Source organism: Hippocampus guttulatus, chromosome 19, assembly GCF_054856545.1.
Source record: "Hippocampus guttulatus isolate MCC_2025c chromosome 19, RoL_Hgut_1.0, whole genome shotgun sequence".
Lineage (NCBI taxonomy): Eukaryota > Metazoa > Chordata > Actinopteri > Syngnathiformes > Syngnathidae > Hippocampus > Hippocampus guttulatus.
In genome coordinates this window covers 1,996,089-2,014,364 of record NC_141279.1, presented here as the reverse complement: position 1 = coordinate 2,014,364, position 18,276 = coordinate 1,996,089, and the positions used below count along the sequence as shown (strand labels likewise).

The following is an 18,276-nucleotide window of genomic DNA, read 5'->3' as shown; positions in this document are numbered from 1 at the left end:
CTTACCCCTTCTCCACTGGTCAGTTGCAATTGAAATGCCCTATCCTGTCCTCACACAGACAATCACAAATTCACAAACAATAGAAAAAGAACAGTATGAATAAACATTGGTGTGTAGTCCCGACATCAAGCTATTTTAAATTTATCATCCAACCTTCCACCCCTCCCTGCCCAAAAATAACCTCATCTCGATCAGAAAAAAAGATTTTAAGATTTCCAGGATGTTGGATATTTATTATAATTACTGTATTATTATTTTATTGTTATTATTATTGTATTTGTTCAGTTAGAAATGAACCAGAACAAGGAACTTCATTGTTTTTTTGGGGGGGGGGGGGGGGTTTCATCACAGTTTTGTATAAAGTGACATGACACTTGGATTTTTACCCAAGCATTTTGACAAAAAATAACTTTGGTTGAAGTAAAAGTCAAGTTGTAGAGTATTACTGGAGTTAAAGTCGTAAGAGGAGCCAACGTTTGCTGCACTGAAGTATCAAAAGTCATTTTCTGAAGTCAGTGCCACCAGTGGAGTGTGGCCAGTTGTCCTAAAAGTGAAACACTGCTCTTTGTTGTCCACTTGAAAGCCACTACGCAAGGCATTCTGCAGAAGCCTAAGGAGGCTTTAGGGCTCATCTCATTTCTCTTTTTACAGGGTCGCTGTCATTGTGTGTAGTCAAGTCAACTTTATTGTCAAATATGCTCTATGTGCAACATACAGCACGGATGAAATTTCTTTCCTCTCAACCACAGGAGAGAGAGCATGGATTTATTCATGAATGGGCTAACAACTGGCCCCTTGCGGCTGAAGCCAGAGGGTAGCCATCTTCTGTTGCCACTGTATTTTCCGAATGGTTTTTTTTGCTATCATTTCATTGTTGACACTTCTGACAATGTGATGCAGATGGATCTTTAAGCTGTACTTTGAGGAGAAAAAAAAATAGCCGGTTAATTCAGTGCAACGGTGTTACTTGCTAAGACACACACACTTCTGAATTGATCTGGAGTCCATCATGAAGAGTTGTGTGAATCATACAAAACATTGCATTCACTCAGACAGCTTCCATTGCATTGCTGATTATGGTATAGATTAGCATAGCCTGTAAAGAAGAGATGACATTACTAATACAGGCTGTACTAATTAAAGCCAGAACCATCATATCCAAAGGCTCCAGCTCACCCTCAACCCTAATGAGGGCAAGCGTAGAAAATGGAAGCTTGGATGGCTGCTCCAATGCTTTGGGATAATGTCATACCTTCAGTTCCGAGGGAAGACGGCATTTGCATTTGACAGAACATTCATAAATGGACATCAATTTTAAGAGTTATTCGACGCCCCCGCCCCCCAAAAAATAATAAGAATCAAAAACATCAAACATGCCATGTAAAACTGGAAAAATTACAACTGAGGGTGGCTATCATCTGGTACACATAGTCGAGTCTCTCCATACTACGGCATATATTCATACAGACAGTGTTTCAACACAAGTTGAAGTAATTTACACTTTATAGTTCCGACGCATGTTATCATTGGACTCGAATATATATTCCCTTAACTGCGGCGTTGCATCAGAAGCAAAACCTGAAGTGCAGTTGAGCTCAAGCGCATAGCAAAAGGAATATTAGCTCTTCAGATCGTTGTTGATGTTTTAAACTTCAGCATCAATTGTCATTCCATCCATCCATCCATCCATTTTCCAAACCGCGTGATCCTCACTAGGGTCGCGGTTGGGTGCCGGAGCCTATCCCAGCCATCTCCGGGCAGTAGGCGGGGGACACCCTGAATCAGTTGCCAGCCAATCGCAGGGCACACAGAGACCAACAACCATCCACGCCCACACTCACACCTAGGGACAATTTAGAGCGTCCAATCAGCCTGACATGCATGTTTTTTGGAATGTGGGAGGAAACCGGAGCACCCGGAGAAAACCCACGCAGGCCCGGGGAGAACATGCAAACTCCTCAATTGTCATTCCTTCCATCCTAAATGTGAAAATAGTGGATTTATATTTACAATCCATCCATTTTCCACACCGCTTAACCTGAACAGCACACAAGTCAGGCGTGTGTACCACTAAACCATCATCGACTCTGATATTTACAATGTCATGTTTAATTACTGTATTTTCCACACTATAAGGCACACCGAAAAGCATTCAATTTTCTCAAAAGCCGACAGTGCACCTGAAATCCGATGCACCTTATATATATGGATCAACATTCAGATGTCTTGAACGTCGTATTTTAAATGTTCCGTAAAGCGCTTTGTTACAACTGCAGCGGTTGTAAAAGCTCTATATAAAGCGGTATTGTATTGTATTCCCTTTAGCGTGGTGCTATCTAGTGGATGCATAATGCAACTGCAGCCAATTTTATAGCTTCTATTCTATACATCTTACACAGGATCTGAAAACAGTTTTGAAATAGGCCATTCGTTGAAGTTGCGCTTTATACTCCGAAGCGCCTTATAGTGCTGACAATATGGTAAACTGTGCACATTTTTAATCTGAATGCATGCACCGGTACACCTTTCAAAATGTGTGCGCCAACTTGTAATCTATATAGTATGTAGCAAGCTAGTTGAATGGTAGAAAGGTAGAAATATTAAGAGATATGGAATCCGATCGAAAACATACCCAAAGCATGCAGGCTCCTCAAAAAAGATCTGAATTGAAATTTTAATTCAAGAACCCCCTCTCGGTAAAGGAGCATTGCCAACCAGTCTTCCATTGCACTGTCATCATGGAATTGTCACTGTTAAAACAAACAAATAAACATTAAAAATGTTAAACCCTCCTGATATGGCAGTTTCTCAGGAACAGCAATAAAGATAGTAATGTTTACAATCGCCCTGCGATTGGCTGTCAACCGGTTCAGGGTGTCCCCCGCCTACTGCCCGAAGACGGCTGGGATAGGCGACCCATGTGATGATAAAGCGGATCGGAAAATGGATGGTTGGATTGCCTTTAGCGCAACTGCATTTAGTGGACGCATAATGCAACTGCGCCCACTATTGTAGCTTCTATTCTATGCACCTTACAATGCGGTGCGCCCTCTATATGAAAACAGTTCTAAAATAGGCCATTCATTGAAGGTGTGCCTTATACTCCGAAACGCCTTATAGCGCGGAAAATACGGTATTTTGCCACCGTTTTTCATCCCCGTTGTAGAGATGGAAGAAATGGACGGGATTCAAGAGCTCAATGGGAAGGAGGAGAAGCCGAGAAAGCCCCCCTGCGAGTGGTCCTGAAGTTACAAAAGACTCAACCCGTCGCCTATACTGATCCCCCTGCGATGTCCTTGGATGCACTGAGAGGTGAACGTGCTCACCGGTCGACTGCTAATCAACTCAATACATTTAGATAAGCAAGAGTTATTCATTTGGGAAATGCACTAAATTTGGGCCAGTGCGAACTATCGGCTTACTTGTACAGTATATAACCATTTGCAAAGATGCACTGAGACAGCTGACACACCGACTAAGACTTTTGCAAACAATGAGAAATGACATTTTGTTGTGAACAATTGAAAGGTGGTTTGGGGATGTGTCGACGTTATTTGAACAATGTCATTTCTTTTTCAAGAGCTGAGCCAAAGCATAGGGGGGGGCGGGGGGGGGGGGGGACGTAAAACCAGTACCAACCATTTCAAGCAGTATTAAGCACTCTTCCTTCCGCTTCTTGCGGTTCAAGGAGGACTTTTCACTCATTTTTACAGCAAAATGCATATTTGAATTTTGTGTGTACAAACCATTTTCCTTTAAATGTGTCGATTACAGTCAATAAGCCAAGCAAAGGTTTCACTTTGAATAAAATAATTTGAATCCGTCCGTCCATCCACTAACTGCTTTATATTCATGGATGGACGAGGGTGGCGGGCGTGCTGGAGCCTATCCCAACTTTCTTTGGGCAACTTCATTTTGTTTTTAATTTTAAAATGGGTCCCAATTGACAAAACAGTAGGGTTGAAGAACTTTCGGAGAGGAACCAAATAATAACTTTGTCATTTTACTCTTCCAAGGAAGTCATGTTTCCATCATTATTCTGATTACATTTTTTTTTTATTGTGCCAGTTTTTAATTCACAATCCAAACATTGGTTCACGTCCCTTTGAGCCCTTCCAAAATATTAATATTTCACAAAGAATCCCTATCATTTTACCTGTGCTAAATGAAAAGAAAAACATATCTCTGCCCAATGTTTGACCTATTATATCCGTTAAGCTAAACAGACGTTTTGTAATGAAAAAGATTCTGTCAGCATTAAAAAAAATAAATAATCAATTTGGCCTGCCACATAACAGGAAAGTTAAAGTCACCACCTTCAAAGTGTTGAATTCACATAACAATGATGTATATTATGGTTTCCACTATCGTGTAAAAACACTGTTGCGGTGTATGTTGGAATCTCAATTTAGTGTTGCTCAGACAAAACCAATGCTTCTGTTCATTCTTGTTCACTTCTGGGTTTTTTTTTTTTTGTAGTAAACGTAATCAGAATTCATTTATGGAACTCATGTAATACTAATAAAATAATACTCTACCATAATAAACATTATTAACCTATACTTAAATTTGTATAATAATTGAGTTATGTGATGAGGTTGGAAAAAAAAAAAAAAGACTTACCAGATGCATCCGAATGATATCCTACTCGAAAGTCAGCCCTCCTCGTGCAGCATGCTGCTTTCTTTTGCTGCTCAAGCGCTGTGTGTGTGACTGCAGCCGACGGCTCCGCCTTTTAAACTTTTGTCTATGCAGCAAAACATTTAAGGGGTTCTATGTGACAACCCTTAGAATTGGCTCACGAGAGTTCAGTTCATACTTTTGAGGGGTGTCAGGGGGGGTGGGGGGGGGGGGACACCATTAAACAAAATGTGGAATATTAAATTTAATTTACACTGTATGAAAGAGTTGAATTTACATGGACATACTGCAGGCCTTGTACTGTAAGCTTATTGCAGATGAAATAGATCTGTCGAAGGAGAGGAACACTTTATACGGTAGCCCTTACTCTAAAATCAAAGTATTCAACATTAGAAGGCTTTTGTATGTACAGTAATTATTTCCTCTTTGTTGCTTAATCCAAAAGTCATGGGATGCGAGTGACCACATGAATTTTTTTCTCCCTTCACCTCGTAAAAAAAAAAATATATATATATATATATATTTTTTTTTTCCACTTTTGATTTATAATTTTGTTTTTTCACATCCCACGCTGAGCACTTTCCAGGCATTTACCCTTTAAACATATCCTGGCATCTCTGCCCTTTTTCTTTCAGTTCCATCAGCATGAAGCCCACCAAACTCCCCTCACCTCGTCTCTGTTCATGATTTCTGTCGGCTCTGGAAATCCTTTTAAGGGATCTTTGCCATGCATCACGTATTCTCTCGATCGCCATCCCTGATTCTACACACATTTCGTGTATGCTGCTCAAGATGAGCATTGAGCTTTGCCTAATATTGTATCTATCATGTTATAGTACTCTTCATTTTACTTTTTTGCTTTTACTTTTACAGCTACAATCACTGATTGTGAGCGAACCTATGGGCAGTAACCCGTTACTTCAGATATAAAGGGTGTATTCTCGACACTGCATGTTTCAGCCCCTTCTAAAGATGTTCAATAGGATTTGGTGTGTTTTGGCAGCTGTGTTTGCTGGTCGAGTAATTGGTGCATATGTTCCTCAAGGCTCTGGATTTTGTTGGCGGTCACAGTTGACACTCTTCTGGAACGCAGTGGAAGGTTGAGGGTGCCGCTGCCCCTATTTCAACAAGGTGAGGTTGGATGTCAATGGATGGATGGACTACGATATGTTTTCCCGGATGTCATTCAAATCCCCAAATGAATAAGATGGCTCACTCACCTGCGTGAAGAGTGCCACTATCGGGCAGTAAAATTGGTCCCCTCTGCATCCATCACAACGGTCACTTGTCCAATTTAGCCACCATTAACCAACACAATTAAGGATTGAATACATTCACGTTTTTGCTTACATACTTATGAGATCGATGTTGTGGCGGCCATGACACTTCTTCACAAATCCGCCCTCAGGGTTGGAGGCGATGTCTGCCATTCTGTGGTTAGCACTAGGATTACATCTTTCAACGGTTCAGCAACAGTGAAGATTTTTATTTTCAGTAATTAATCGAGGGCCGGGCGGGCAAGGGCCGTGCGCGGCCCTTGCTATCTCTGTTCAAGGTTCTGACTGACCTGCAGCACCTGATTTGATTTCGGTTACTTACGACAAGACTTTTTTTGTCGTTCGTCTGACAAATGTAGATGTGATCCAAGTTGGCGAGGGATCCCAACTGGAATCAGAATGAGAAATCTGAACGGATCTGAGGATATTGTTGAGGTTAGACTTGAATGCAATGGGGAGGTCGGTATCTGCGACGTAGTGCACGTGTAGTTCGAAACGCCTGACTTTCCAAGTTCGGTGGCAGTTGGGAAAAGTTAGCTAGTTAAAGAGCAACAAATTAAATATCATGTAGCCCGTCGACGAAGCCCATCTCAATGTTGTCCCGCGTGGTGGTGCATCGAACTAGCTTGCTAGCTAAAATTGGCCACGTTGGTGGTGTGTTACCATCGTGCATAACATGAAAAATTCTTGCAGAAGTTAGCTCGACTTCTTCTATCTTACAGTCCGCACGCAAATAATCAGGTACTGAAGGAAAAAAAAAAAATGCCATGAGCATTTTTTGGAACTGAGATACCTTCAGGCCTCGTGAGGTATATTATTGACAATGCTGAAAAATGACACACTGATATAGTATGCAAACTGTAGATTTGTGTGCAGTATAATCAGGCCAGATTTCTCCTCTTCCCTCCACTATACAGGAAATGAGAGTGTAACATGAACATACGACCACGGTTGTCATTTTTGCTGGTCTCCTTTTTGGAAAAAAAATGGTTGCTGGTAGGATCGGAAAAGTCGCAGTTGGCAACACTGCAGACAGAAGTCGTTGCTCGCTATCTCGCTTGTACTCGTGTTCATATGTACACATAAAACAAAAGCACAATTTTCAAAAGCAAAGCATCACATTTTTGACCTTTTAATTTGACTTCATGTTCACCGCGATGGTCGGTGAGTAACGGTGGATGGGCAAAATGTGACGCCTGGGCCGTATTTTGCCCAGGTCTGTTAAATTACCGCAAATTGTGTCATGTGATGAAAATCGGTCGCAAGCCATTGTCAGGCAAAATATTTCCAGCCCAGAATCTCCAAAGAATCCAAATACTAATAAATAAAATAGAACTTGTCGGTTCTTTTAGCTCAGTGTGAAACTCCGAAAGTGGCGAAAGACTTCCACCGAAACATGTCAGATCAATAACAACCTCAAAAAAAAATGTCTGAGATAAAAGAACCAACAAGGTTAACTATAATAAGAGACATCATGAATTGTATTCACTTAATAATAAAATAATTCAACATTACAGGATGTTAAGCCCTCATTCAAACTTTACAACTTTGTTTATAGTTTTTGTACCCTAAAAAAGGGGCAAATTAAAGAGCAAGCAGGACTATTCAGTTGAGCTTTAACTCATCATTCAACATCAAGTCGCAGGCAATTTTACAGCGTTCTTCACACACACACACACACACACAATCATGGGCATGTGCAGATTGTGGACACCACGATCACATCCGGAAGCTCCGCTTTGATTCAAACCATTAAAATGCTCTCGATTTTTTCAAACGTGAGGAAAGTCTTCAGCTTCAGGCACATCGTCTTCCCACTGCATCGCAGGCAAAATTCAACGAAGTCACATTTTTGGAGAGTGGTAACAAAAGCAGATCTTGAAAGATATATTGCAGCAGGTTTCACTACCTGTACCACCAAGTGTGTCTGGTAGACACAATGAGTCATTCTCCTCTGTCCACAACTCCTCTCGCATTTTTGTTTTTTAATGCTTATGACTGCGATGTCAAATAGAAGAAAAAGAGGACTCATATATGAGTGTAAGCTGTCAGTCACATGCCAACAATTTGATTTTACATGATAGAAGCAGATCATTTTTCATGTACACAAAATATTCCAAAAACGAGTGCTGCAATTTGGGGCAGATTCAGCAAGTTGACCTGCTGAATGAGGAAGATCTTGGATGATGGTCAGTCCGGTTTGATTTTGGAGATGTACAGTAGCTCCAAGGTGTTTTGTCAGGGGAGTATTGGTTGGTCGAATCCTTGTGGTTTGCCAACTTATGCTACTCCGATAAGTATGCAGCAGGGTTTACGAACCGCCAGAAGGGACAAAACTCCAGAGACAGATCAGTTGAGCTGATCTTCATACTGTTTTCGGAAACAATCCCCAGCTGGGAAGAACTCCCAGCAACGTTCCTGGTACATTTTCCATACATAAGATTCCTTCAAGACAGACATGAGAAGGAAGGAGTTGACATTCACATCGGGTCTGATTCACCAAAATGAATTTGCTTTATCTTTAATGTGTAATGAAAAAGATTCCTAACATATTTCGAAAGTTTTTATAATGATGTTGCTCAATCGGTCCAGGATTATAAATCCGATACAATTATACAAATGGGGAAGCGCTATTAACAATTAAATCTTGAGACACATAAATGTGTACTTACGAGAGAGAGAGAGAGAGAGAGAGAGGGCGAGAGAGAAACATCATTGGCATACCGTATTTCCAGCATTATAAGGCGCTTCGGAGAATACGGCGCACCTTCAATGAATGACCCATTTTAAAACTGTTTTCATAAGTAGGGAGCACCACATTATAAGGCGCACAGGATAGAAACTACAATCGTGGCTGTGGTTCCATTATACATCCACTAGATGGAGCTACGCTAAAGGGAATACAATACAATACAGCTTTACTTATATTGAGCTTTCATAACCGCTGCAGCTGTAACAAAGCGCTTTCCAGAATATTTGAAATACACGAAATCAGAATATTGATCCGCATATAAGGCGCATCGGATTATAAGGTGCATTATCGGCTTTTGAGAAAATGGAATGCTTTTAGGTGTGGTATATAAAGAGAAAGAGAGAGCGAGAGAGAGAAAAAGAGAGAGAGAGAGAGAGAGTGTAAAATGGTTTACCTGGCCTGTGTGCTCTGTTTCATCTTTGTTGATAAGATACATCACGAAGAATCTGTAACAAAATAGAGCAATCAATCCATCCATGCACTTCCTCTATTATCCCATTCTGGGTCACAGCTATATCTGGTGCCTATCAGCTGATGGGGGAAAACAGTTCACTCCACCCTGAACTTGTGGTCAGCCAGTGGGGCAAGGTACATAAAGAAATACAAGAATCCTCACTCAACACGGTTTTGACAACTTAGTGTTTTCAATTAATCAAAATTGCATGCTTTTAGAATAAGTGTGAAATTAATTTTCTGAAGGGGTCATGTGAGGTCAAGGGCCATCCCATGCGAACCCCGATAGTGCTCAAAATGAATTTAATGTCTTTGTATAAAGCACTGTGCTGTATTCGTCGGACACCACTTGTGTACATACGTTATATGTTGTAAATGACACGTGTATCAAAATGTTCTTTCAACATTTTGATTATCTCACGGCAAAGAAACGGAAGCTGTTGAATTTCAAAAATAGCACCTCGCACAAAACATACGCCGATCAACGCCAGTAATTCTGACGGAGCTCAGAGGTACTTACAGGTAATTGGCTAAGTTGTGCTCCTGGAGAGTGTGCGTTTCAAAGCCATGCGGCACTGTGTCAAAGTAGTCATTGCCTATTCCACAAATAAAACATTTTGTCTGGAAGAGAAGAAGTTAAAAAGTTGTATGAGAAGGTGACACATCTACACCGTGTTTCCAAATCACTGAATTCACTGCGTCATGCTGAAGATGATTTGTTTGTATGTTTCCTCTTTACCTCCATGTCCTCTTTCACTTGTTCTTGCTGATCCCGCAGTTCTCCAAAAGCGTCAATGATTAAACCTAAAGTTTGCAACAGAAGAGATGAAAAGCTGAAACGCCGGTTTGATGCAGCGGACAATTTTTATTTATTTTTTAACCATTCTTTAACATCCTACCGGTTTTGGTTTGGGAATACGGCAATTACTTTCTACTCTGTACTCAACTACTAGGGCAAGCACCATGAAAATAATCTATGCTTCTTTTTTTTTTTCAAACAGAAAGGAAATGTGTCATCTCTAACTTCATGACTTTTAGAAATCATCTAATCTTCCACTTGCTTACTTATTGACAGAAACAGAAATTTGGATCCAACTTTTGCATGCCGCTTGTCAAAATATTGTCATATGGTATTTATTATTTTTATAAGCTTGGTCCCTGCTCAAGCTAAACCCTCCGAGAGATGTAGGGATGTTTTGTCGGATGCTGTTCGAGTAACGCGCTGAACTGAATCGCATTGACCATAAAAGGCGAATACAAATGGTCAATAATGGGACCGAGATGCCGCACATTTACAAAAGTGTGTAAGCAATTAAGACTGCGTAAATCACCTTGGATGATTGCCAGCAGGATTACAATGACAAAGAAGAAGAAGGTGATGTCAAATATGATCCGGTAGATCTCATATTCGTCTCCTGCTGGGTCCTCAATCTGGTCACCGATTCCTCCCCCTGCTCGCACACCGACATACATGTGGAACATGTAGCACTGTCACAAAAAGAAAAAAAAAGGGGTAAGAGGGAAAGAGCGAGACAATGATTGTTACTTTAAAAGGTGGACTACTATTCAATTACAATCATGAAATACACTGATTAAAAACTCATTAACTCCCAAAGACGTTTTTAAACGTCTTTTCGGGCTCGGTCCAGAATCGGCTGAAAAAATAAACAGCTGCTGCAGACAGTTTCAGGGTTAGCTTAACCACGACACGATGTTCATTTTCTGGAGTGAAACATTGAAAACGGGTCTTGACTGCAAAGCATTGAACAATTGGAAATGTCCAGTTGCACATTCGGAAGTTACGAGATGGTCAAATTATATCAACCTAATTTGACCTCCTCTAAACTGTGAGTCATCACAAGGCGTTCGTTCTTGAAAAACGGACAGTGACGAAAATAAAACTTTCACTGCAGCGGTGGTCATACTTCGGTCCATCATTTCATGCCACTTGGTCTCTGTCCCCTTTCTGTACAAAAAGCGACGGCTGCTCCCCAAATCCTTAATAGGAATAAACGGAGCTCTATGGAATGCTATGGGTGGCTGACTATGGGGGATTAGTTGTGAAATTTCCGGGTGACAGAAAGCCCCCCCACCACCACCACCACCACACACCATTACAAAACACTCACACACCCACACACACCATCAGCTGTCGAGCCCTTATATAGTATTTCTTTCACATGGATTGGCTGCAATTCTTTCATTCATTATCTAGTTCTACCCTGTAACAAGTCTCAAGTATATCACATTAACAAAATGTTCACTTCCAGGGCAACTGATGGATTATGATACGTGTTAGAGAACGTGACCTTAATTGCATCATTATAGACTGAAAACAATTAAACGTTCCACAGCTCCCTTCAAATGAATAAAAAATATTCATTCAACGTCATTGTATAAAAACAGCTGTATGGTCGCAAATGACCACAATTTGCCACATAATAGTGATTAGTGGTGCAGATTGCATATTCTTCATTCAGCGTTCATTCCGTAATCTGCCTCGGAAAAGCCAAAGTGTCTCCGTGCGTTTGAGTGGAAACTTGCTGGTGGCTCTTTGATTTGTGTTTCTGTGCCCGTATTCCCATTTTCCCGCATTCTTGCATCTCTTCTTTGACGGGCGCTGCTTTCACCTACTTTATTCCCCCCCCCCCAGTGACGGGATTAGGACCCACACAAGCAGGACAGGAGAGATTAAGTACTGACGGTGACAATGGTCTGAATCTATGAGGGGGTAACGGTTGGTGTGTTGTCATTGATATTTGCCATCAGTGTATCGATTATTTATTCCAACGGAGAGCGCAACAATAAATTGCAATATTGATTTTGTTTCCCTCCAGTCATTGTTAGGCCCCAAGCAACAAGAAGTACAACACGCTGCCTTCATTATTATTTTTTTTTAACTACAAATGAATCACCTTTTGGGCGCCTCGACGCACAAAACTGAACACATTTTGCACGTGCTTTGGAGAAAGTGAATGCAGGAATTTGTAACGGGGTTACTTTGGTACGTCATCCTCTTGTGCAGGGGTTACAAATAGCTTGGTGTGTCGCAAACTCCGGCAATTCATCTTCGTCACTGCCGTGGTGAATTGTAGAAGCGTTGTGTACTTGCTAGGAGCTAATTAGCCAAAATGCTAGCTTTAAAATGGATACCTTAGTGTGTGAATGAACTGAAAAGTGCTTGTCGTGTGTTGGTTAGGAAATAAAATTTGACAAAAAAAGTCATGCCTCATGTCGATCATTTCACAACAAAACACGATGCAGAGACCAGGCACGTCATTGTACAAAGACTCGCGTGGCTTTCATACAAAAACACAGTGTGCAGTTTAACCCAAAAAATAAACGTTGCATGCACAAACCCCCCCCCCCCCAAAAAAAACAACCCAGATGGCTGAATCTGTCCGTACGCATGAGTCCAAGCACATTCTTTTCAGAAATCTCAATTAATACAGAAATGTTCGAGCCCCATCTCTCTGTGCAAAGTTTTGCAATCGCATTCTCTCAGTTGTTAAAATATTGTGAGCTTGTTTTTTTCCCTTTAAAACTGATTTACACATTAACAGTGGAAAATATTAGACGTAAACAAGTATAAAAACCAACTTAAAAAGGCAACAGATTCTTTTTTGTTAGAACCTTGTAGTCGGCTTTGATTCGTCCGACGTGCGGCATTTGAGTTCATAGAAAATACAGAAGCTTATCCAGACACAGGCCAGTGCCCGAGGGTGAAGACTGTAAAACTAAATTCCCGTGACTTTCAATCCATAAATGGCAACGGACCCACTTGAATCGCAAGTAACTTTGCCTTTTCAAGTCGACAACAGACTTATCTAACGCTGCCGCTCATAGCCGCAGTGAGCAAGTGTGCAGAGCAATGAAGAAGAAGAGAAAACCAAGTCTGATGAATAACAGTTTTCTTACCAACTCTCCCGCACCACATTTTTTTGACTTAATAGCATTAGAAGAGGATACTAGGAGAATTATACGCATCTTTGGCGGTCTAATCGAGAAGTAGTCTGCATGGTCAAATATCCCAAGTAAAATCCTTCTAATACTCACTGTCAACATGTCATCACATTTCATGTCAGGTAATTCTCCATCTTCACTCTTGTTGTAGAACTTTCGGAAGAAGTTAAAGGCGACTACCGTGTATAGGTACACCACCACTGCTAACAGGCCGACTGTTAACACCAACTGGAAGGAAAGATAGTCCAAGACAAAATAACTGTTATCAAGAAAGCAGCGTTCTTCACAAAGAGACCAAGAGACGGACAGTTACATGCCACTTTCATCATGATAGGACTTTCTTGTACCGTACAACATATTGGTGTAGGTTTAGAGGAAGCAAAGCAACAGACCTGTTTGCCATTGTGCGTCACGGAGGACAGGATGGTCCGTAGTGTCTTGAACCCCATCGCGATGTCGAGCAGATGTGCAGCAAAGAAAAAGTTGTTGTAGTGACCCAGGACCGACATGGTCATATACCAGGCCAGATACAGGAAGGACTGGCAGAGAAACAAATGAGAAGATACTGGGGTGACCTGGTGGACGACTTGTTTCGCTAGATATGGTATTTTAAAATCGAGTTCAGCATGTTTTCGTTTAATTAAGAAGCTTGGTTACACTGGTACAGGTTAGCTATTAATGCTATATGTGCCTTTGCTCATAAAAACATTGGACACAACTACACCGCACTTTGAAATTCTTAATGCGTGCATATATTGGAACATGGTTTAAAATCAAATTCAAAAAGCGAATTAAACATTATGGTTGTGAATCTGACATGTGCCCCGTCATACGACGTGGACGCTTACATTGTCAGTGAACACCACTCCCAGCTTCCAGATCTGGTATTTGGCATCAATGGAGTTCAGCCTGTGGACAAATTCAAATAACGATGGATGCGTCCTGGAGATCAAAGCCTTTTGTCACACCAATAAGATTTGCGTCATCTTTCATCGGGTTCATCAACACCATGTACTCACACAGCAGCCAGGTAGCTGTCTTTTCGGGGCTTCCTTTTTTTATGAGCGTCACTGAAGTCCAGAGCGGCCTTGTCCAATCCCAAAAGTTCGCTGATCCGGTCATGACCATAAAATTCTCCGTATTTATCCATCACCTGTGTAAAAATCACAGTCCAATTCTGTTGATACGTTTCATAGAAATATTGAAAGTGGAATTGTCCATATTCAACCGTCCAAGATACCTACCTTTCGTTTCACAAACTTATCCCAGTAATTGTTTGGGAAAGACCTAAAAATAGTAAAGCAAAAATAACTAGACACATCAAATGTTCCTTAAATCGATGCAAACCTGCAATGACAAAAATTCAAAAAAGCGCCGTCGTTTGAAGCAGATCTTACGGCAGCATCGTCGCTTTCCCTTGTATTAATTGAATCCTAAAGAGGACTACAATTGATTGGGAGCACAGTTTGAAGAATTTCAAAAGTCACACAATAAAGTGCCCAATAAAGGCTACTTACTGTGTGTTGATAACCAGTCTGTCCCACTGTCCTTTGATGTCATCCTCAGATGGCTGCTCTGTTATGTAAAGGCCATCAAACTCCAACTTCCTGGCTACCTCCTTTTCACGCTTAAAGATCACCAATGGAACCTACAGAAGACATTTTCCCCGTATGCACAATATTTGTCCAGTCACACACATGCACACCGAAGTTGCGGAATTCAGTGAATAAATAATTCATTTTCATCATTTCTTTATTTCGATTACAATGAGACGATCGACGGTTCTGCAGATTTGACAATTCCGAAGGCACGAGAACACTCCTCTTTTCATCTTCTAAGAGGGAGTTGGTTTTGTCTCCAAGGCAAAACCAACTTGTTGGGGGGGGGGACACACTGAAATGTCAACATTTCACTAATATGCAACTAGAGTTAACCAGCAGAAATTCAAAAAATGTGTCTGGAAATGAAGGATCAAAGGAGCACACTCCACGGTGTGGTGGTGGGTCGGACCTCTGTTGAAGTTGACCCTTGCTAAACCGGACCAAACAATGTTTGTCATTGTCCTCCCTCAAATTTTTTTTAAAAGCAAAATTTTGTGGGGCCGGCACGGTGGACGACCGGATAGCACATCTGACGCACAGCAGGGTTCAATTCCAGCTCCGGCCTTCCTGTGTGGCGTTCGCATGTTCCCCCCGTCCCTGCGTGGGTTTTCCTCGGGTGCTCCGGTTTACCCACACATTCCAAAAACATGCATGGCAAGTCAATGGAACACTCTATATGGTGTGAGTGTGAGCGTGGATGGTTGTTCGTCTACGTGTGCCTTGCGATTGGCTGACAACCAGTTCAGGGTGTCCCCCGCCTACAGCTGGGATAGGCTCCAGCACACCCCGCGACCCTTGTGAGGGTAAGCGGACCAGAAATGAATATTGCTGGGGTTCCTTCATGGTGACATAGGCCTTTAAACTCTGTGAACCCTGTGGCTGGGTGCAAAAAAAAAAAAAAAAAGAACCATACTGCATACCTTGAGACAGTAATAGCCAATGATGCAGAAGAAAGAGATGACTGTATGAAGGATAGCCAAGATCCGCAGTGTTGGCTCCATGTAACCGCTGCCCTCCTCCAAGACGAAATGAACCATAGCCAACTTCAAGGGCTCTCCGAGATCATCCGTGACCCCGTCTTTCATCTCGACCACTGGCTCACCATCCAGTGGATCCCACTGAATGGTGCGGTCCGGTTGGCTCTTTGGGATCGCTTCCTCAGCCACTGACGAGGACGTAGAAACCTGAATATAACAATTCATTGATGACAATGAATAGAACAATTCAGTTCGGAATCATATTGAATGCGATATGCATATGAATATGTTTTGTGTAAAGGAGAAGGTCTCAGTTCAAAGCAAAGACAAAATTCGAGGTAGCGATAAAGGGCCTTCGCAGTTCTGGCCATGCTGCGGTGCTAGCAAACCGGAATTCGAATATTTTGAAAATTAAGTACATCAGATGAAAATTTAGTTCAAGAAAATATGACCTTTATAAAAAAAACAAAAAGGAAATTAAAAATGGCCGACTCCCTGTTGAGATTAGAGGAGGGATCCAGAGACTTTATTTTAGGTCCGTTACAGATGCCTCAGGCGTTTGGTATATATTGGTGCAAAGTTCAATCGGAGCTGTTTCATAAAAAATTATCGGGGGTGAAACAAGGCCGTTTTTTAAATAACTGCAGAATAAACTAATAAAAAAAATAGATTTTTTTTTTATTGAGTTGAGATGAGTAGCACATCGCCACAGTAACGGTATTTGGCAACATAAAAAGCTTTGCTTTTACATTGCTTGAAATTTTCTTTTCCTCCCAGATGTTTTCAACTGAAAATTGGAATTTTGAATATAATTCCATATTGCTATTACTGCGACTGTCAGTAAGATTACGCCAGTCATTTCAAGCTTGTTGAATTTGATTTCTAAAAAAAAAAAAAAAAAAAAGATTGGAATTATGTTTGCATGTGCAACATTGACATTTACCTTGTAGAATAGGAGAATGAAGTTGATGGCAAATGCAACTAAGAGAGCCAGCATCCTCATGTTGTAAAAGTTCCTTGCAAAATAGTTCTGTGGGGAGGAACAAAAGATACATGATTTTAAACTTGCTGACAAAGAAAGAAGAAGAAAAAAAAAAGGAAAGTTCTATGTACCAGGACTTTCCGCTGATAGGCAATGAGCTTCTTTGAGAGTGCTGACTCCTGTAAATCAGGTTCGTCCTTCGAGATCTTACGCCTTTTCATTTTTGACTTCATCTTCTCATGTTTATCTTCATGTTCACTCCTGAAAGTTACAAAATGGTTTCAAAACATTTTCGCGGCATTGTCACGCGCGCACACTAATCATCCAATCTAGACTTATGTGGTGGGGACCACTAGTATCACCGCAATAACCCCGCCCCCCCCCCCCCGCAAAAAAAACCCCCTATTACTTACTTTCTCTTTGCTTCACATGCATTCTCTGGTATTGCTTCCTTCTTCTCCAAGGAAGAGATCTTTGACTGAAAAGGGGTTGAAAAAAAAACGATCACGAATTTGACTATAATCTATATTATCAGCAGAAACAGGTGGCAACATTTTTTTGTTTTTTTTTTCACATTTCAAAGCATTACTTCGTGTAGACCTGAGTTAATAAAACTGCTCTCTTTTTCATCCTCACCTGATGCCTTTGTCTGGGCTCAGGAGGAGGTGCTGCTAAGGCAGCACAAGAGGGTGGAGAAGGAAGTGGGGAGTTGAGAATTTCTGTGAGACTGGCATTGGGGTTGTGGGGACTGATTTTATATTGTCCTCCCTCCCTCCGTAAGTCCAGGCCAAAAATGTCTGACAGCAACTCAGTGTCACTGGTATTAACAGCCAAGTACGCCAGGTCCTCCTTCACTGAGCTCCTGTCGGATGATTTTCTCTCTTTGTCCTCCCCCTCCAGTCTGACACCATCCTGGGTCGGGTCGGGCATGTTAGCCAGTAGCTCAGACACCTGAGGAATGTGGCATTAGTGTGGGCAAAACTGTTGAGAATGGATGGATGAGCTATGTCAACTCCATACCTTGATGCTCTTGGCGCCATCAACCAGATTGCTTCCAAATATATTATTGTAAAGAATTCTGCAAAGTCCTCGCACCACACTGAAGGCTATATGAAGGAGGCCCTGCAACACAGACCAGTAGAATGAAACCAGGGTGGTGACCATGTCTTTTGATGTCATGCTCTTGATCTTCTTCATCCGCTTCTTCAAACTCTTCATGGACAGCACCTGAGAATGGAGATGAAAACTGTAAGCTTGGTTTTTCTATGCTGGTGTATTCAGCATACTACCGTATTTTTCGGATTATAAATCGCAGTTTTTTTTTCATAGTTTGGCCGGGGGTGCGACTTATACTCACTCTGGTGTGACTTATGTGTGAAATTATTAACACATTAATATATCATTTCACATGTTATTTTCACACTAAACCGCAAGAGGGCGCTCTAGGCCTGTGTTGATAAGTCGACAATGAGTGACGTCAGCGATGTAGAATAGGAAGCGCCACATCTTCTCCCTCCAAAGTTGGCAGGCTTGTTTCAAACAGACACAGGGGATGAAGATTTTATTGGATTTAGTGATTTGGAGAGACACTGATGGTTTGGTAAACCTGTTAGCATATTTTTTATGCAAT

General features: G+C 41.4%; 1 protein-coding gene across 2 annotated transcripts in view; it reads right to left on the bottom strand.

Annotated features, from left to right (window-relative positions):
- Positions 1–7,034: 7,034 nt before the first annotated feature.
- ryr2a (ryanodine receptor 2a (cardiac)) overlaps positions 7,035–18,276 on the bottom strand; it is an 80,762-nt gene continuing 69,520 nt past the window's right edge. For both annotated transcript variants that reach the window (XM_086139137.1, XM_086139136.1), the window contains 17 exons: positions 17,667–17,873; positions 17,283–17,597; positions 17,060–17,124; positions 16,778–16,907; positions 16,608–16,694; positions 15,608–15,871; positions 14,604–14,734; positions 14,331–14,373; positions 14,106–14,239; positions 13,935–13,995; positions 13,479–13,625; positions 13,180–13,314; positions 10,455–10,611; positions 9,863–9,927; positions 9,644–9,744; positions 9,065–9,116; positions 7,035–8,363 (listed from right to left, as the gene is read on the bottom strand). In XM_086139137.1, the coding sequence (XP_085995263.1) occupies positions 8,268–8,363; positions 9,065–9,116; positions 9,644–9,744; positions 9,863–9,927; positions 10,455–10,611; positions 13,180–13,314; positions 13,479–13,625; positions 13,935–13,995; positions 14,106–14,239; positions 14,331–14,373; positions 14,604–14,734; positions 15,608–15,871; positions 16,608–16,694; positions 16,778–16,907; positions 17,060–17,124; positions 17,283–17,597; positions 17,667–17,873 (2,190 nt within the window). In that variant the 3' untranslated portion in view covers positions 7,035–8,267. The remainder of the gene's footprint in view (positions 8,364–9,064; positions 9,117–9,643; positions 9,745–9,862; positions 9,928–10,454; positions 10,612–13,179; positions 13,315–13,478; positions 13,626–13,934; positions 13,996–14,105; positions 14,240–14,330; positions 14,374–14,603; positions 14,735–15,607; positions 15,872–16,607; positions 16,695–16,777; positions 16,908–17,059; positions 17,125–17,282; positions 17,598–17,666; positions 17,874–18,276) is intronic.